General features: G+C 30.1%; 5 protein-coding genes and 1 pseudogene across 9 annotated transcripts; 4 read left to right on the top strand and 2 right to left on the bottom strand.

The window, feature by feature from the left end:
- Positions 1–583: 583 nt before the first annotated feature.
- On the bottom strand, positions 584–9,145 carry LOC122517412 (MIT domain-containing protein 1-like). Of its 3 annotated transcripts, XR_006303849.1 has the most exons (7): positions 8,969–9,145; positions 8,513–8,680; positions 7,952–8,190; positions 7,639–7,838; positions 7,376–7,544; positions 1,114–1,243; positions 584–1,042 (listed from the first exon to the last, which is right to left on the bottom strand). XR_006303849.1 is itself a non-coding variant. In XM_043635790.1 (6 exons), the coding sequence occupies exons 2-5, from the start codon at positions 8,631–8,633 to the stop codon at positions 7,388–7,390; spliced, it is 717 nt and encodes a 238-aa protein (XP_043491725.1). In that variant the 5' UTR covers positions 8,634–8,680; positions 8,969–9,144; the 3' UTR covers positions 6,417–6,519; positions 7,376–7,387. The 3 variants fall into 3 exon arrangements, 2 of the variants coding, with proteins under 2 accessions (XP_043491725.1, XP_043491717.1); XM_043635790.1 differs by lacking the exons at positions 584–1,042; positions 1,114–1,243 and adding an exon at positions 6,417–6,519 and having other exon boundaries at positions 8,969–9,144; XM_043635782.1 differs by lacking the exons at positions 584–1,042; positions 1,114–1,243; positions 8,969–9,145 and adding an exon at positions 8,785–8,876 and having other exon boundaries at positions 6,578–7,544.
- LOC122517264 lies at positions 1,256–6,781 on the top strand. The gene is made up of 6 exons (XM_043635690.1): positions 1,256–1,776; positions 1,859–2,502; positions 2,602–2,925; positions 4,888–5,265; positions 5,354–5,561; positions 5,641–6,781. The coding sequence occupies exons 2-6, from the start codon at positions 2,183–2,185 to the stop codon at positions 6,604–6,606; spliced, it is 2,196 nt and encodes a 731-aa protein (XP_043491625.1). The 5' UTR covers positions 1,256–1,776; positions 1,859–2,182; the 3' UTR covers positions 6,607–6,781.
- Positions 8,921–11,089, top strand: LOC122517377. Its single transcript, XM_043635734.1, has 9 exons — positions 8,921–9,057; positions 9,136–9,223; positions 9,385–9,569; positions 9,648–9,711; positions 9,784–9,893; positions 9,964–10,180; positions 10,251–10,384; positions 10,712–10,876; positions 10,972–11,089. The coding sequence occupies exons 2-9, from the start codon at positions 9,221–9,223 to the stop codon at positions 11,063–11,065; spliced, it is 972 nt and encodes a 323-aa protein (XP_043491669.1). The 5' UTR covers positions 8,921–9,057; positions 9,136–9,220; the 3' UTR covers positions 11,066–11,089.
- Positions 11,090–11,125: 36 nt separating this feature from the next.
- LOC122517306 (ADP-ribosylation factor GTPase-activating protein 2) lies at positions 11,126–14,199 on the top strand. Of its 2 annotated transcripts, XM_043635693.1 has the most exons (9): positions 11,126–11,157; positions 11,371–11,478; positions 11,803–11,994; positions 12,092–12,223; positions 12,314–12,346; positions 12,714–13,013; positions 13,102–13,376; positions 13,467–13,836; positions 13,920–14,199. In XM_043635693.1, exons 2-9 carry the CDS (start codon positions 11,404–11,406, stop codon positions 14,175–14,177), a joined length of 1,635 nt encoding a protein of 544 aa, XP_043491628.1. In that variant the 5' UTR covers positions 11,126–11,157; positions 11,371–11,403; the 3' UTR covers positions 14,178–14,199. The 2 variants fall into 2 exon arrangements, with proteins under 2 accessions (XP_043491628.1, XP_043491629.1); XM_043635694.1 differs by lacking the exons at positions 11,126–11,157; positions 12,314–12,346 and having other exon boundaries at positions 11,336–11,478.
- Positions 14,126–16,567, bottom strand: LOC122517384 (probable protein phosphatase 2C T23F11.1). Of its 2 annotated transcripts, XM_043635754.1 has the most exons (6): positions 16,477–16,567; positions 16,290–16,363; positions 15,806–16,034; positions 15,428–15,633; positions 15,116–15,341; positions 14,126–15,045 (listed from the first exon to the last, which is right to left on the bottom strand). In XM_043635754.1, the coding sequence occupies exons 3-6, from the start codon at positions 15,990–15,992 to the stop codon at positions 14,717–14,719; spliced, it is 948 nt and encodes a 315-aa protein (XP_043491689.1). In that variant the 5' UTR covers positions 15,993–16,034; positions 16,290–16,363; positions 16,477–16,567; the 3' UTR covers positions 14,126–14,716. The 2 variants fall into 2 exon arrangements, with proteins under 2 accessions (XP_043491689.1, XP_043491682.1); XM_043635747.1 differs by having other exon boundaries at positions 16,290–16,546.
- A 1,229-nt stretch (positions 16,568–17,796) lies between these two features.
- LOC122523655 lies at positions 17,797–17,915 on the top strand (annotated as a pseudogene).
- Positions 17,916–18,318: the final 403 nt, after the last annotated feature.

The raw sequence follows: 18,318 nt of genomic DNA, 5'->3' as shown, positions 1-18,318 counted from the left end.
TTAATATATTTCTATATATATGTACTTTTAACATATGTACATAAAACGATTATAAAGATATAATATATATACAAATTTTAGAATAACTAATATTTACAATATAAATATTTGTATTACTTCTTAGTCCGTTTATAAAGATCGTAAAAGTAATTATTAAAGCTTTTAAAGATATAACATTAGTCATATTGAAAATTTAAAAGCCTAACGATCAATCTGGGCGAGAGCACGCGTTTAAATAACGGTCTATCTGCAGCTGTCCCTTCGATTTCACGGCACGTATGTATGTAAGTAAGTACAATAGGGGTTGTACAAGCGCTAGAATACCTTTGTATGTGCAATACATAGCTGCATATGGACTTAGTATACCTTTGAAAACTAAACAATAGGATAAAGAATACCAGTAAGATGGACTTACTCGATAGAATGGTCAAAAAGAATCAATTAGACATTCGAATGTATTTATCTTTCAGTTTTGTAACTTTCAAAACTTTGGAAACAAAAAGCAAACCAGTCTAGTTTTCTATTCTTTTTAAAAAGTATGAAAGAAACGGAAGATGAACATTTCAAAAGTGTATGTAAAATATTCAAACATTTTATTTATATTTATTTCTATATTTGAATAAAACAGAGAAAAGATGCAAAATTTCCAATTGCCTGAGATGAATTTTTAAGATGTACAAATTATCCTTCTTCTTATTATCAGTAACAAACATACGTATTTATATACACACACAGCATGTAAATGATAAAGTCTAGCTTAGCGTTACAAAATCACGCCAATGGAGAGAAAACTTTTAAAGGCCAGGTGTGACTCTTCTCGTTTTCTGTCCCCCTTCAAAAACCAGAGGGGGTCGTAGAGAAAATGACTCGTGCAGACGTGGTTGCCGTTGCGGAAGCAACGCATAGGGGCGTCGGATTGGTTCGAGGGCACGCGCCGTACGGGGCATCTGTGTTAAAATGCCCATGGTGATGCATGTTTCGTCCCCCTTTTGGCCCCATGGATGAGTCATTCACGCACGAGCGCATGCACGCACGCATATACCTACGTAGAACAAGCGACGATAAGGAATGTGATGCATACATATATATATATATATATATATAAGTATGTACATAAGTATTCGATGCAATCCAATGATAAATAAGACGTTATGAAATAATATAGTAATATTTATCTTTATATTATTTTTATCAATATTCTTCTCTTCTATCTTCTATCTCATAAAGGAGATAATTTATCAACCTATAAAAAGTAAACGTTATAATGAACTCTCGTATTATTTTTATTTTACTTTTATACATTAAAAAGAAATAAAAGAATGATAATGAATATCGATTATGCGAAAAATTAAAAGAATTTATGGTTTAACGGTTATAGTGTGCAACCAATACATACATTAAGAGTAAACGAACATTCATGGATGGGGGTAGAAAAAAAATAGAGAGAAAGGTAGTGCACCCCAGAAGAGCGACAAAAGAGAAGGGGAGGAGTTCCAGACTCACATACTACTTGGCTTATGCGAGGACGAAAAAGGGAGGCGTATTGAGTTAGGCGGAGAAGTCGGAAGCAACTCGATCGGAGTCAGTCGTTTGCGGCACATCAACGCATAGTGATCGGTATCGCATAGACTTGACGACTTTCCTCATTTAAATTTTATCCTTCTGTTGATTTAAGTATTATCGGAAATATTTTTATTTGAAGTAAAAAATAAAACAAAAAAAAGTAATAGAAGAAGTGAGGATTCATTTTACGACCTTGAAACATTATAAGAAAACGTAACATAGAAAAATTATTTTTCAAAGTGTTAACGATTGTCTTGTTCTTAAAATGTACGGTTAACGGGAGTACTCTTCATAGGGGTTCAAACGAGAAAACCATCAGGTGTCGTCCTGAGGCCAAGCGACCCGTGGGAGGACCGTTGTTCCGCTCTGTTGAATCGTGAAACCACCCTTGCGTTGGATCGTATTCAACGAAGAGACCAATTGTGAACTGTGACCACTGCTGGCACGCGTTAGAAAGGAAGACACCCCCTATTTCTTCAGACCGTTCCTTATTCTCCTGTGGGGTTCTTTTTTCGACTACAACGCATGTTATATAAACTTTTTACTCTTCGTTATGAGAAAAGAAAATTCAAAAGTAAGACGAGATTAAACGAATTAATCAAAAATAGAAAAATACAAAATGAATACCTTCAAGAGATATCAAAGTAAAGTATTTTGGGAACAAATGTCATCGCAGGATTTAAAGAAAAATTCTGCGATCCGTAGAAAAGATCCCGTTGAGGTACTTCAATTTCCTCCTCCCCCTCCAATCGATACGGATTATCCTTCAGAAAACGAAGAAGAAGAAGAAAATCGATCCTCCAGTTTACGCGAAAGTCATTTCATCAATGTTGATAATGTAACTGTCATACACGTTTGTCCGGTAGTCAGTGAATCGCAACAAGATAAGACCTTCAATGATGCATCGATCCGTAAAGAAAATCCAACAATACTTCAAGGGTAAGTCGTGGAAACTGATTAAATACATGTATTGTGAAATCTACTGACAATGAAAGAAATTTCTTTTCATAAAATAAGAATTTTCAATATTATTTGTAGAGAAAAAACAGATATCAATGATGGTACACACGAAAACGAAGGAAACACCATAGTTTCAGAGAACAGATCCCTCAGTCCTCTCAGTCAGGATCTGAAGAGTTTAGATTCTGGTTTCTCCGACTCCGAACGATCTAATTGCTCGCAGACTTTAGAAGATGAAAGTCCTCAGAGACGTAGAAGACGACGTAAAAAAGTTAAGGAAAGAAATCGTAAAATTCGACATAAAATTGGTTCGCTTTGGCTCGAGAAGGATTTAATACCACGACCGACTTGTACTTCGACTCCGAAAGATCCCAAAACACGAAATTTTCAACGGAACGAAAGGTATATTTTTCTAGTATTTATATTAACAAAATGGTGGATTTAAAAAATATATTAAATAGTCTAATATCTACCAAATTATATTATTAAATAAAAGTGCATTATGATCTTAGCGAATATTGTGAAATTCGAAAAATGAAAAATCATCAATAGATTTATCTTATATGTTGAAATTTGTTCATTAACGATAAGATATAAGGAATGTGTAGGTTTTATGAAAGAAGAGTGAATCGTTGCGATCATATGCCTATGGTGAGCCAAACCGATAGGAATGCGACGCGTAATGAACTTCACCTTGTTATTCTTATGGCTTTCGTAAATAGATACTATTGCACGAGTGTATGTATGCAAGTATATACGTCTTTTGTGTAGAAGAAATTTTTTTCGCGATATACGATATAAAAGAGGTACTGAATTAAATTACTAGATAAATATTATTTGTCCAGAGTAAGTATATATACTTATCGATTCTAAAGCTATATATTGAAAGTAGCGCATCGTATCTTTGAACGTATTGATAGGCATGTCTTAATCTCTTTCGATACACCAAAAGACACGTATGGCGCGAGTAAAAAAAAACAATCCACCTACTGATATTGATGTTTAATATTCTGGTATAGCCAAGGAACACTTTATATGCACAAGTTGTCTCATAATACGGAAGGTCTTGCCTTCTATGAAGTTACAAATAACTGAGATACTCTGTCGGTCTAAAGAAGAACGGAACATTTTCTAATGATCAATATAAATTTAAATTTCTTACGAAGTCTATTCATTAATTAAAATTTAATAATCTATTTGATTGTTCGGAAAGTTTGTGGACAAATTTATAAATATATTATATTCGATTTATATTTATAAATTAAAATAAACTTTCCGAGCACTTCAATATATTTACTACAAGGAAGAATATCAACGTAAATGATGATTAATTTTCTTAGAAGGAGGAAAAAAAATTAATTGTTCATCCGTAGGATGTTACGAGATTAACATTGAGTCACTTTTTTCGATAAAAACGATATTATGACGTCGTCTGACACGCATATTTTTTTTCCTTTTCAGCTCGATTTACGCAAACCGCTTTAATGTTTAGTTTAATATATCGTACATAAATTTAATGTGTCACAAGATATGTGTACATGAGTGAAAGAAAGAAATAAGAAAGTCGATTTCGATCATCTCATTTCGAGGGACAACGTATCTCAAAAGAATTTGAACTAATATATGCGAGTACAGAACGGGTGCAGGTGTGATCGTATAGCTGCATTCTTTATAAGAACCGAGATTAGTCATCCTATTCAGAAGAAAATCCCAGTTCCGGAGGTGGCCGATTAGTCAGTCTTTATTCACTATCGCTTCTCTACTTTGATCCATTATCCCGGAAGACGGAAAATAAATCGAAAGTATTCCTGTATTTTATCGAACGAAAGAAATAATCGTTTTATTATTATGAAATTTCAAAATTCTAACATATTTCGTTATGTCTCATTTAAGGTAGTATTTGGAAATAAAAAGAAAACAAAAAGATAAGAGAATAGAGTAAATTTTCGGATAACGCGATTAATATGTTACGCGTTGTATGAATTTACGTTTAAGGAAATGTTTATTTCTTTCACGCGCGCGAGATAATTTATAATTAATTCATGAGAACATATATATATATATATTAGATATAAATATTGATAAAACTTCTTTTTTTTTAAATAAAAATAAAATATAACGAAGAAGAAATCGGTAGTGATAAAGACAACTTTTTAAATGCGGGGATTCCCTGCATTTTATTATATAGCATGTTGTACGAGAAATCGTGTTATAAGAAAATGATAGTCGCAATATTTTTAGCACGTTATAGAAATTTGCACTATAAGAACTCGCATTTTACGGGAGTTTACTGTACAAGACAAAATTACGAAAGTATAATAATTAACGTAGGCGTTCGTAATATGAATGATCTCTTTTTTTCAGAACGAAGATCATGGTGAGTGGTGTGCCTAGTCTTTCATCTAGCTCGTTAGAAGACGAATCATTAAATTCTACAAAAGTAACGAAAATACTTTCAACAAATTTCACGTACGATTTATTCGTCAATTTTCGTAATAACATTGATGGCGAGATTGCACCACCAGTAAAGACATGGTTAAATGACCTGACAACAGAAACGTCGAACGAATGTTATATCGCTCTTCAAAGTAAGAGTTTACCACGGCGAAAGCACAACGATCTGATTTCCGAGGAGGATCAAATGAAAGATTTGAAAATATTATCTTCTTTGGCTACGGCAGCTGCGAGCAAGCTTCTCGTGAGAGCTGAACAATTTTCACGTCATTATCAGCATATTTCAAAGTAAGGATATTTTATAATATTTCTAAAAGTAATAACGTGTTCGACTAATTCGTTTAATACGTTAACACGATACAATCTACCTTTTTAGGGAGATCTCGCATTCGAAAAATGGTAGATCACAAATGGAATTATTACGTGCCATCGAAGAAAACGCTTTTCTAGTATTATCGAAATTAGGAGCACCGCCACCTCGAAGAATTCAACAAACAAACTTAAAGGGGATTATCATGCAATTAGAAAGCATGAAAGATTATGTAGATAGTGCCATTAATACTCGTTTAGATTTTTATATCGAGGTTTGTCATCCTTTTGTTGTTAAATAGAACCTACACAAAAATTTATTCGTTTTATTATTAACGATAATTATTTTTACAGAAAATAGTAAGATGTTTGGAAGAAACACCGAAGGAAGATAGTAGCGTGGCTAGAGGGGCTTTAGCAGCTCTCACTGCTTTAGGTTTAGCTGGAGCTCGAGCGGGCAGTAGTATCGCGAGATGTTCAGGAATTAGGGCTCTCCTAACTTATCTTATTTCTGCCATTAGGAAATCAAATGATTACGTAGCCACGTCTCTACGCGCTCTCTCGAGCGTGTGCTGTTCGAGAACAGCAATTGAGCACTTCGTTAAAGATGACGGACCGGAAATCGTGATTGACCTCTTGTCCAGTCAAACGTCCTCGGAAATCAACAAAATGGAAGCTACGGCTTTGATAGTACAGATAACTGCACCATGGACCAATGCCGTAGGCTTACCACATGTCGAACCATTTGCGGATACATTAATTATTGCTTTAGGAAATCTTATTGAAAATGCTAGTTCGGAACAAACGTTATTGTTGACAGCTGCTGCGTTAAATCAAATATCTAAATCAAGAAAATGCGCTGATATTATAATAAAACAAGATACGGTTAAGAAACTATTAAGAAGCGTGAAAAAATCAAATGGGGGAAACGTTTGGTTGATGCAGCAAGTGGCTTCTCTTATTAATGAATTAGCACGTTTACCAGAAGCTCGTGAATACTTGGCTAAAGTACGAGCATCTGTTGCATTGGTTTGTTTCCTTAGAATGAGACCTCTAGGTTTGGACGTAGCGTATCAAACTTTAGAGACCACAGCTGCAGCTGCTTTGATAAGACTTTGCGTAGATCCAGAAATAGCGAGACAAGTAGTTGCAGTTGGTGGTGCCGATTGTCTTCCCACGTATGACGTCAACTTTCTTCTCACCGAGGATGAAGAACAAATAGAGGCTGGACTTCTAAAGTATACAAAATCTTTAAGACGAGCATGCAAGAAAGCTGTGAAACAAATAGATGTAGCGAGAGCACACGATTATTTTAATTAATTTAATTAATTAAACCCGTTCACAGACCAAAGCAATTGATTCCTTTTTTAAAATCTTTTTAAATTTTAATGTCAAAGCACTTAATTGGTGCTTAACTTTGTAAAACAATTTAACGACAAAATGGAGTATGTCTGTTGAACAATAAATGATACGATAATATATTTAACTTTATCAATTTTCTCTATTTGTTATTTTATGGAATTAGTTGATTTGGAAAATGAACGGCTCAATTTTCAAAATACATTTAATTATAAGTGCAAATGGCCGAAAAAAAGATTGTAAATAATGTAAATGTTTTATAAAAAGAAAAGTAAATATATCTACACACACATATATATACAAAACAAGAATACTATATATGTAATTCATAGTAATTGGAACAAATCATATCTATTAAAAATTTAATATACTTCGCAATATTAAAAATAATTATTATAAAATATAACTATTTATAATGTAAATGAATAAATGATATATTATAATTTTGATAAAAATATAAAAAGCATCCCATCGATCCGCTTACGACCAAAAAATTTCATATAATGAAATATAAACGACCCTTATAATAAGTATAATAATACAGAATTATATTCTTAAAGTGAAAACTTTTTTGTTTAAGAATAAAAATCTGATAGTCAAAATTCATGTCATCCACTTATACCATTTCTTAGAAAGAAAAGAAAAAGATACGTGTTCCATCATTTCTTACAACCTAAGCATTAATACTGGTTTGAAAAACGAACAACTTTTCGCTCTGCAATGTTCATACCTTACTTCATAATTACTTTTCATTCAATTGACTACTATGAAAAATATCTACTGTAGTTTCGTGACATGATCTTAATTCAAGATCACAAGAACCCAAAGCAAACTTTCCAGCAGGTGCTTTAAAATAATCTAAACCACGTCCTATCTTTATTATCCATCCATTGCTAAGTCTGTAAAAAAATATGAATATATATATTCATACATTAAATATATTAAATATATTTTACCAAATATTAAAATAATTAAAATGAGTAAGTATCTTACATAATTTGTCTATCATGTAATGTATCAGAATACGTAATTTCAAATGATACAAGATGTGATTTCAGGCTCTGCTTCGTTTCTTCAAGCCTTTTAGATTGATTTTTAGAATCATCTGGATCAGATGTAGTAATGAGAGATATTTTTGATAGAGAATGACATTTTTGAACTGCCAACTCACACATTCTTACTAGATTTTGACACTATAAGCAAAGCATCAAAAATTAATTTGATTGTACACATTTTTGCCAATTTCATTTACTCTAATTAACTTCAATGTGTACGTTAAAAAGTTAAATATTAAACATTAATATACCTGATGAAAGGTTCTTATATATGGATCTTCTATCTGAATGAATGTAACCATAGCATCCAAAAATCTACCAAAAAGACTATTATATCCATAACCGGTTGCACCATCCTTAATCTTTATTAATTCCCTGTATGTACCTTGTATTTTCTTCTTGTCGACTAATTGCTTTACCTTCTCCGCTCTATCCAGGTATTGCGATGCCATAAGAGTAAAATGTTTGTTCTTAACTGGGTCCTTTGTTTCTACATTTTATTACTAATTTCTCAATGACAATAATTTAATACGCATGATAAAAAATATTGAAAATATTTATATATATAGGATGATAAAAAAAGGGCCCAATATTGTAAGGTCAATATTCAATACATTGCCAAAAGACTTCCTTATGATATTGAATACTCATAAACAATAAAAGTTAATTTACATCGAAAAGGTTGATTTTAGGAACCATGTTAATTAAACATTTTATACTTTTCTTGATAGGTACTACAGCCCCTTAAAATATTGGACTTTTTCTTTTTACTACCCTATATATGTATGAAATTGTTATATTATAGTCCAAACCTTTTATAGTATCTAGGAGTATTTGTACACCTTCTTGATATAATATAAGAGACATAGTATATTGTTCCTCTTTGTCTTTCTCCACTGCTCGTTTTAAAATTGAAGCTGCTGCAGTTTCCATTATGTCTATTAACCAGTATAGTCCGTTGCTTGTTTAATATTACAGTTCTTAAAATATAAATATAAAATTTTATAATGCAATATATACGTAATAATTTATAATAGTTTATATATATATTTGCTGTTCTTTCTCTAAATAATTACTTGCTTACCTTTATTTTTATCTATATGTATTATTATAATTGCAAGCGATATCGATAATCGAAAAAATCGATATTTATTTTTTAAGTAATATCTTCAGAACAAATAACAAAATATGGACAAAACGCGTTGCATAGATTTTATAACCTACTAGAATTCAATTACGTTTCGAATCATATAAAGAGTAATACATACGGTTAAGTGTCGTTCTTGCATTGCATTGGAAATATTATCACAAGAAGGAAAAGTTATCATTACGAGACAAGATAAAGCTGAAGTATTTTGTAAATAATACCTTTTTTTTTACGTGCATATTTTTTATTTGGTTAATGCAATAACACTGTAATTTGTATTATCTGAAGTTTCAGCACTTTGCGCGGGATATTTTAATATAGAGTGAATCGATATTGTATTGTTAATATTCTTATTTCGAATATAGTTTTTTATATGGTACGTTGTTCATTTGTTATTATAAAAAATATTACAAAAAATTGAAATGTGCATATTTCATAATAAATATTATTGTATACATCATTATTATGTATATTTTTAAAATTGATTATATATATAAATGTTATAGTAATGTATATTAATGAAAATATTTTTGCTAGGAAATGATGAAATCTAGCAAAGCCCATGGAAGTCCAGTTTTGTGGGGTGAATTGCCTCCTAGAGAAACTTGGAAACAAGAAGTAATTACACCAGACATTATAGAAAATGTTTGGAGACAAGTTATGGACGAAGCAAATAATACTGATTGTGATTATCAGATTGATCGACAACCAGAATATATACAGTAAGAATATATTGAAATAATACTAAGACGTAAAGTATAATTTTAATATTATATAATAATGTCAAACTATCTGTTTAGGCTTCCTATAGGAAACCTTCATGTATTAAATACAATAAATTTTCATCAACAATTAAGGATGATGGTAAGTAACTTAACTATTTAAATAATCAATATTTTATCAGTGTGATTTAATTAATGTAATCCATATAAATAGGATGAAGGAACAGTATTAGAAAATTTATCTGTGATTGATGGAGAAGATTCTCAAGAAGAATCTAAAGTGCCATCTAATTTGTTTCGATTCTTACCTGCAGACATTGAGACGTATGTACAATTTTTAAGTAATGATATTAATTTATCACATTAGAATTATAAGTTTAAATTATTTTTTTAGAGATACATTCAAGAATTCCTCTACTGTTCACCATTTAACACCAGAAACAGCGCATAATTTGTTGAGGCATGCAGTTATCGTATTGTTAGCTCATATAGGTTTTGAATTCTCATCAGATCTAGCCGTAGAGATGCTTACTGACATTGCTGACCATTTTTTGAAAAGAATGACTCTTTTATTGAAAGTAGCATCCGAACAAGAAGATCATGGATTCCCAGTAAAATAATTATAATAAATTTAAGAGAATATAATGACTTTATATTTTACATATATATATTTTATTTCAGGATGCCATGGAAAGAGTCTTGTTAGAAACAGGAATAGGTGGGATAACAGCTATACATGATTATTATCAGGAATATATTATAAGATTTGAAGAAAATATGAAAACAAAGGTTGAAATAATGATGGAAAAACAAAGGTAAATTAAATTTAATATCGAGTAAGTTTGCATATTATAGATGAGCCACTCATTTGCCAAATCAATTAACTCGACAAAATAAAAAGGAGAGAAAATTGATGAAGTAATATATATTGTCATATCAATTATTATTGATTAGTCATAAAAATGGTTGTCATTTAGTGATGTTAAGCATAATTATTAAGAAAATTTATTTGTATTAATCAAGTGTTTTGGTAATAAAATTTTACAAAATTCTAAAAGTGGAGTTAATCTTCGGTCTGTGAACGGCTCAAATAATAAATTGAATCTCGATTTCAATACTATTATTTTGGCTTTAACTTATAGAATAGTTTTGGATGAAGCAGCTAGTAAATTGCAATTAGATGAATTAGATGAATTTGGTAATGTTTATCGTGAAGTACCAACGCTTCAACTATTAGATCCAGATATGGGATTTCCTCCTAGTCTTGATGCCGGTTTTCAAATGCTTTACAGTCTAGAACAAGACGAGTAAGCTAATCTTTTTTGAATATTGTATATGCAATAAGAACAATACACAGTTTAGTTAGATAATATAAAATGTATTTTCATATTTGAATATATAGACTGAACAGTTTGGAAATAGAGGAAGAAGAAGTTAATGTAAGCGATTCACCAAATGTAGGACGATCAGATGTATCTGCTGAGAAAAAAAAATAATAACGTCGAAGATCAAGAAATTTATTTACGATTTTCTATTCAACTTTTTAAAAAACAACGATTAACTTAATATTTATTAATAACATAGAAATGTAAATATTGATGTTTTATTATTTTTTCGTATTTATTTATATTTGTAAATTTATATCAGAATTGCATATGTAAATATTATAAATGCAAACTATACATATATATATATATATATATATAAAACTATATAATATATATATGATGCAAATATATAATTTAAAATAAAGCGATAACAGCGCCAAAAAGACACTGACCGCTTTCATACTTCCCCACAGTTCTTTGCAACGTCATTGACAACACGTCAAAAAATGGCAGAATTTGGACCTAGTAGGAGCGATATTGAAGATATTTTTAAAAGATTACGTGCAATTCCAGCGAATAAGGTTTGATTAATATTCTCTTTCAATTGTATAAAAGCAAAGAAATATATAGTATATAATGTGTAGTTTTTCAAATAATTAAATCTATTTAAATCACTACACGTTTTATTTATGTCCCCAACCTGTCATTATTTCCGATCATTCACTTTCTCATTTAATGATTATAGTAATTATGGAAATTATAAATTAAAATTAATAATAAGAAAAATATTAACATTAATAAACTAATTTTGTTTATTGTGTTTAATAAAAATTATTTTGTTGTTTAATAATTTTATAAACTATTTTTAAATAAACGTTTAAATGGATTATAATTAATATTTATAGACATGTTTCGATTGCAATGCAAAAAATCCAGCATGGTCCAGTGTAACTTATGGAGTTTTTCTATGCATCGACTGCTCTGCTGTTCATCGGAATCTAGGAGTACATTTGACATTTGTACGATCAACTCAGCTTGATACGAATTGGACTTGGTTACAATTAAGAAATATGCAATTAGGTGGAAATGCTAATGCTGTTAGTATCTTTCTTTTAGTATTTTGACTTACTTTTATTTTGTATCTGTCATAAAATTGTATTTTTATTAATCGTATTTCCTTTCTATATTTCGCAGAGAAAGTATTTTGCTGAACATAATTGTATTACAACGGATGCCCAACAGAAGTATAATTCTCGTGTTGCAATGCAATATAAAGACAAATTAGCACTGGCATCTGCACTTGCAATGCGACGTCATGGAACAAAAGTAAGAATTTTTACTTTTTAACTTCTTAATAATTGACATATGGTACACTATCCAGTGAAATAGTTATAAATGAAAATATAAAAATTGTAGGTTTTTCTTCCTCCAACACAAAATAAAACAATGGTGAGCTGTGAAAACATTTTCACAAAGCACTATTTTCATTTTACTAATCTTTGCTTAACACTATTCTGAAAAAAAAAGAAATTATAAAAAAAGATTGCTTTCAAAAAAGATATTGTCTAATTTTATATACATCTTTCAACAACATTTAAATTACTGATTCATTCATGCATTTGAGATGTTACATTTTATAAATGTTTATTCATTTCATTAAAATATATGTAAATTCATATCATATGTTTATGATCAAAACATATGCTTATTGCAGTAGTTTAAGACAAGCTTGCATTATATGTTCCTGTATGAGGTTGGGTGTTTAAAATAGTTATGATTACATCAGCATATTTTATAAGAATAATTTTATGTGCAGCTGCACTTAGAGGAAAATGTAGAACCGGACTCAGAAGAATCCAAAGAAGTGGATTTTTTCCAAGAACATGAAAATTTTGATCTAAATTCTGATGAACCTAACATTGCAACAGAGGAAAAAATTGTGTCTAATTCTGCAATGACTACAGAAAATGTAAAGAAAAATGATACAAGTGTATCTTCGGAGATTGTTCTTAATTCTGTAGGGCCTTCCGTAAGACTTTCAGAATCTGCTCCATCTGCACAATCTGAAAGAAAGTCTACTATTGGTATTAGGAAAGTTCAATCTAAACGACCAGGTGTAAGCACGTGTATATTGCTTAAATATGATGTTACAGTTCAAACTTAATTTTAGATATAGATGATCATTTTATATTATTTGTATGCAGTTTGGAAAAAAAGCTGGTGGACTAGGAGCACAAAGAGTAAAAACTAATTTTGACGAATTAGAAAAAAGTGTCGTAGAAATTGGAAATGAAGTAAACGAGATGGTAAGAAATGAAGGAACAAAAGAAAAACGAGATGAAATTGCGACACGATTTGCGTATCGTTATGAGCAAAATTTAAGTCAGCAAGCTAAGAAAGTGGAAGAACGAACGAAACAATTAAATCCGTCAAAGGCTGGGCAGGCAGAACGTCTTGGAATAGGATTCAATGCACGCAGGTATTTTTATCATCTTATTATAATAATATAAAATTATTTGTAATTTTTAACGATACTACTCCACTAACATAAATAATTACTCTCTTTTAGTGGTGCAAGTCACTCGGCTTTAGGAGATATGAAGACAATAACTCAAGAATCTTCATCAAAAAATATTACAGCTGCTGAACCTAGATCAAAAAATACCGATGTTATTGGTGATTTATTTATGAGTTTGGATGAATTTTATACAGCTTTATCGATTCCATATCCTAACAACAATAGTAACAAAATTAAAAGCGAAGAAGTAGTTGTTATTGCAGAACCGGAACCACCAAAACGACAACCACCTGTGAGTCGTCAAAATAATAGTAAAAGCGATAATAAAACATCAGATGAAGGAGAAGCTCAAAAGAAATTTGGCAGCGCTAAAGCTATTAGCTCTGATCAATACTTTCAAGACAGTAATTATGATGACTCAGTAAGTAACAATAAACGTTATTATGATAAAAATTTTACTCTATTTGAAAAATGGAATTATTTATAATTTTTACTTGTTCATAGTGGGAACGCAAAAGTAACCTTCGCCGCTTTGAAGGTTCATCCAGTATATCATCGGCAGATTATTTTGGCACAGGAGATTCTTCACCGACTTCTTCTGCTGCATCTTTATCAGCTCGCTTTAGCGGAGGACGTGCTGGTGTAGTTGATTTGGACGATGTACGCGAAAGTGTACGTCAAGGTGTAAATAAAGTTGCAGGAAGACTTAGTTCTCTTGCAAATGCAGCAGTTTCTTCTATACAAGACCGTTATGGACTCTAAATATAAAAATCTTACAATCTTTTATTGTGATTGTTATTCAAATTATATTAGAATATTTCTCGTCCATTCTTCAGATTGTAAATAAAAGCTTATAATTGAGCTGCTGTGCGGCCTGTTTTCCAAAGGTGTGGCCTGAAGAATCCATAATTGTGTACATAATGGAATTCATATGTTTACACATGGAAAGCATAATTTCAAGACATTAAATTTACATTAAAATCAGAGATAATGTTTTTATAAAAACAATTAGTAAATTTTATAGTTATTTAAATAGATCTATTAATATATCTACAACAGAGGCCTCTAAATTTTTCACAAAAAAAAAATGAAAGATGCTTATACTTAAAAATTCGACCTTTTCGTTTTTTCATCCCCACTTCGTAACATCAATACTTCCTTAATTAACACTTATGGTGTGATATAAAGAAATTGCGTCATAAGATAATGATGATAGTGACGGTAGTTCAAAAAAATAACGATTGTTACAGTGAGAAAGATAAAGAAAAGGAGGAAATGTCAATATACCAATCTATAAATGACTAAGAATTTGTACTAGATTTTTGACAGCGTGAAATAAGATGTGCATATGGTTTTCCGTGAAGAAAGCACACTAATACAACTGTCATATTGTCGCATCCAGTACCCATTAAAGCATCTGGTGCAAGACAGCAATTCATTAATTCTTCGCATATTTCTTCAGGATCCATAACACCTTCCATTTCATTTCCTACAACTTTTGACCAAGTTAAACGAGACCTTATAAAATTTACTACTTCCTCGCTCGTCATTACATCCCAAATTCCATCACATGCTAAGACAACAAATTCCCAATCTTCTGTTATAGGAAATTGTTGAACTTCAGGAAAAGCTAGGGAACATATTTCATACATTTAATATGTCCTACTTGTATTATTACAAGTATTTATAATATTTCTTACCTGTTACGATTTGTTTTTGCGGTGACAAGTAATTATTACGTTTAAACATGAAGTCTCCAAGAGCACGGGATAAAGCAAGGTGACCATTAACACGATTGAATTCGACCCAACCACCTGCAGCCTCAATTCTATCACGTTCGTCTTTCAATGTAGGTTTATGATCTCGACTGAGTGGAACTGCATTTCCGTTAATGCTTGCTACTGCTCTGCTGTCGCCTGCATTAGCCTAAACACAATACAAAATATTTATGTGTAAATTGAAAAACTAGATATACATATATTGCAAATGGTTAGTAAACTATAACAACTTACACTATACAAAATATTATCTTTGATGAGCAGTGCGATAACAGTAGTTCCTGATTGTTCTTCTCTAAGTACTGCATCACTTTGCATTGCTTTATCCAATTCCAAGAAACCTCGTTGCATAGCCTGGACAATATTTCCTGCCTTATACTCACTTCGCTTGGTGATGTATTGATGAAGGTACTTTCCAGCATGTTGAGCTATTGCTGCACCTATTAGTTTTAACTTTGAATGCAAATAACTTTTTATACCTTTCTACCAATATTAAAATTAAATTAATATATGAATATTAAATTAATATATGAATTGCCTCTTATATATGTATCTAAATCTATACTTGTATCCATTCTATGTTACTTAAGTAAAATAGAACAAAATTATTACCTCCATGACCATCGTATACTGCAAAAAAAGCAGTACCTGGGTCATCTGGAAGAGAGAGGATATGCACATGACAATCTTCCATTTTAATCCGCCATCCTTGCATACAAGAACTACCCACATGGTAATTGTAATTTCGACAACATGCAGATTTTTTAGTTGTCACTGGTTCGCATAAAGTTTGACCCATTGTATTTTTTAATTCACCGCTATTATTGTATTTAGATCATATCTAGAAATATGATATAATACTTTTGATAATTATTTAAAATAGTTAAATAATAATAAAAAGTATGATTCATTAAGTATAATTGTCAGACTGAATTTATATATAACGTATTATTGTTAGACTGAATTTATATATAACGTATAATTGTGTCATACTGAAATAATATCGTATACACAATGTAGCATTGAAAACATAATTTAAATTACAATATATACGTGATATATTTAGATTTAAAAAATTAATTTTATAAATTTTTACCTTTTCATGTATCGTTTTAATTTATGCAGGTAAACTTAACCTCTTCTTGATGGGTGTGAATGATAATATAGTTTCTGATATTTTGTATTAATTTACGATATAATATACGAAATATTAGTTCTTTTTATTTGTCATAGTTTTAATAATTATAAAAAAAGTGATCGATTTATATGATTAATTGACTTACATCAGTTTGTAACGAAATAACGAAATACGATCAGCTGATCGTGAGTGGTCCCTTTCATGCAGTGAGTTAATGTTCGTTCTCTTTTAAATATTTATTTTATAGTTTTATTAGAGATATATAGTAATGATTCAGTTGTATCAATAAAAAAGATTTTTTTATTATTATTTTATTAAAATATAAATAAAAAGAAATTAATTCGGTACATAAAATTTAACAATTTTAAATAAGAATATCCAGAAATTAATCTTAACAAATCTTTCGATTCATCCGAAAAGTTTAACCTTAGTTTTTATATCATATAAAAATTCTTTCTACATAATTTTTTTTTTTTTAAATTGTTTTAAAATATTGCTGTCTGAAATACAAGTATATAATGTGAAATATTTTCTCTTTATTTATTTTTGTATAAAAATATTAATAAATTATACAGAATATTATATAAATAGATATTGTGTTTAAATTACAAAAAGAAGTTACACAGAAATCCATACGTGTAAGAGTCACTGGTATACAATGGATTTATCTAAAAAGACAGCAAATCTTTTAGATACAAAATTAAGTGCTACTAAATCTCATAATATTGGAAATATTTCTACTGATATTAAACAAAGTGAAAGAAAATATATATGTAACTATGTTGGATGCAATCTAGCATATTTTAAGCAGTCTCGATTAGACAGACATATAAGATTACATACAGGAGAGGTATTATTTTTAAGATATATATATTTTAATTTAGTATAAAATTAAAAAGTTTTAATTTTTATTATATATATATTTTAGAGGCCTTACAAATGTAATTATCCTGAATGCACAAAAGCTTATACTAATTCCAGTCATTTGAAAAGACATATAGAAACGCATACTTCTACAAAAAAAAAATTACAGTAGGTATCTTTTCTAAATAATAATGTACATATATAAAATAATTGTTATATTTTTTATAATGTAATTTTGTTATTTTTAGATGCAGCAAATGTCCTCTAATGATAAGTAATCTCCATAATCTAAAACGTCATCATGCACGTGTGCATAGTAATGTTTTAACATGTAATGAATGCAAGAGAAAATTTACTAAAAAGCATCAATTGATTCAGCATATTGCTATACATTATAATGTTATTTCATACCAATGTAATCAATGTGATAAAAGACTTATAAGTATAAAAAATTTAAAGCGTCATGAAAAACTACATGAAATAGGAAAGAAAAGTTATCCTTGTTCGCAATGTACGGAAGTTTTTGATAAATGGACTTTACTTTTTAAACATAAACAAATACAACATATTAATGGTAAATATTATTCTGTAATAGAAAGCAGTCAATGGCCTTGCCTCGTTGAAAAAACTAGTTCTCCAATGGCTACTAAAGTTAAACAACGATGGGCATGGTTAGTACTTGGATGGGTGACCACTTTGGAACACTGTGTGCTGTTGACTTCAGAGAGGTGATAAGATGACCTCTATGGAAAGGTGGTGGATGTTGTTTTGAAAAGATTGTGTAGAGAAATTCCTTATATCCGTAAAAGAAAAAGAATTAACACCAAAAAAGTATTCGTATACATATGCATATACTACAATAAAAAGCAAATACTGTAGAACCTCCAGTATCCGAATTAATTAGGAGACATGACTGTTTGGATTAAGGAATTTTTGTATAATAGAACACTTACAATTTCCACTTCATTCTCACCATTTTCTGATTTATAGAATATTTCTTATTTTAATTAAACATTGTATATATATGTTTTTTGATAGATTATTTATTCTAGTTACGAATAATGTAATTTTTTTATTTTTTGCAGATTTTAAATGTGATCAATGTAAAAAAGTATTTTCAAAT

The sequence above is a fragment of the Polistes fuscatus genome, unplaced genomic scaffold, assembly GCF_010416935.1.
Source record: "Polistes fuscatus isolate 324 unplaced genomic scaffold, CU_Pfus_HIC Scaffold1, whole genome shotgun sequence".
Classification (NCBI taxonomy): Eukaryota; Metazoa; Arthropoda; class Insecta; order Hymenoptera; family Vespidae; genus Polistes; species Polistes fuscatus.
This window is presented reverse-complemented; position numbering and strand designations above follow the sequence as displayed.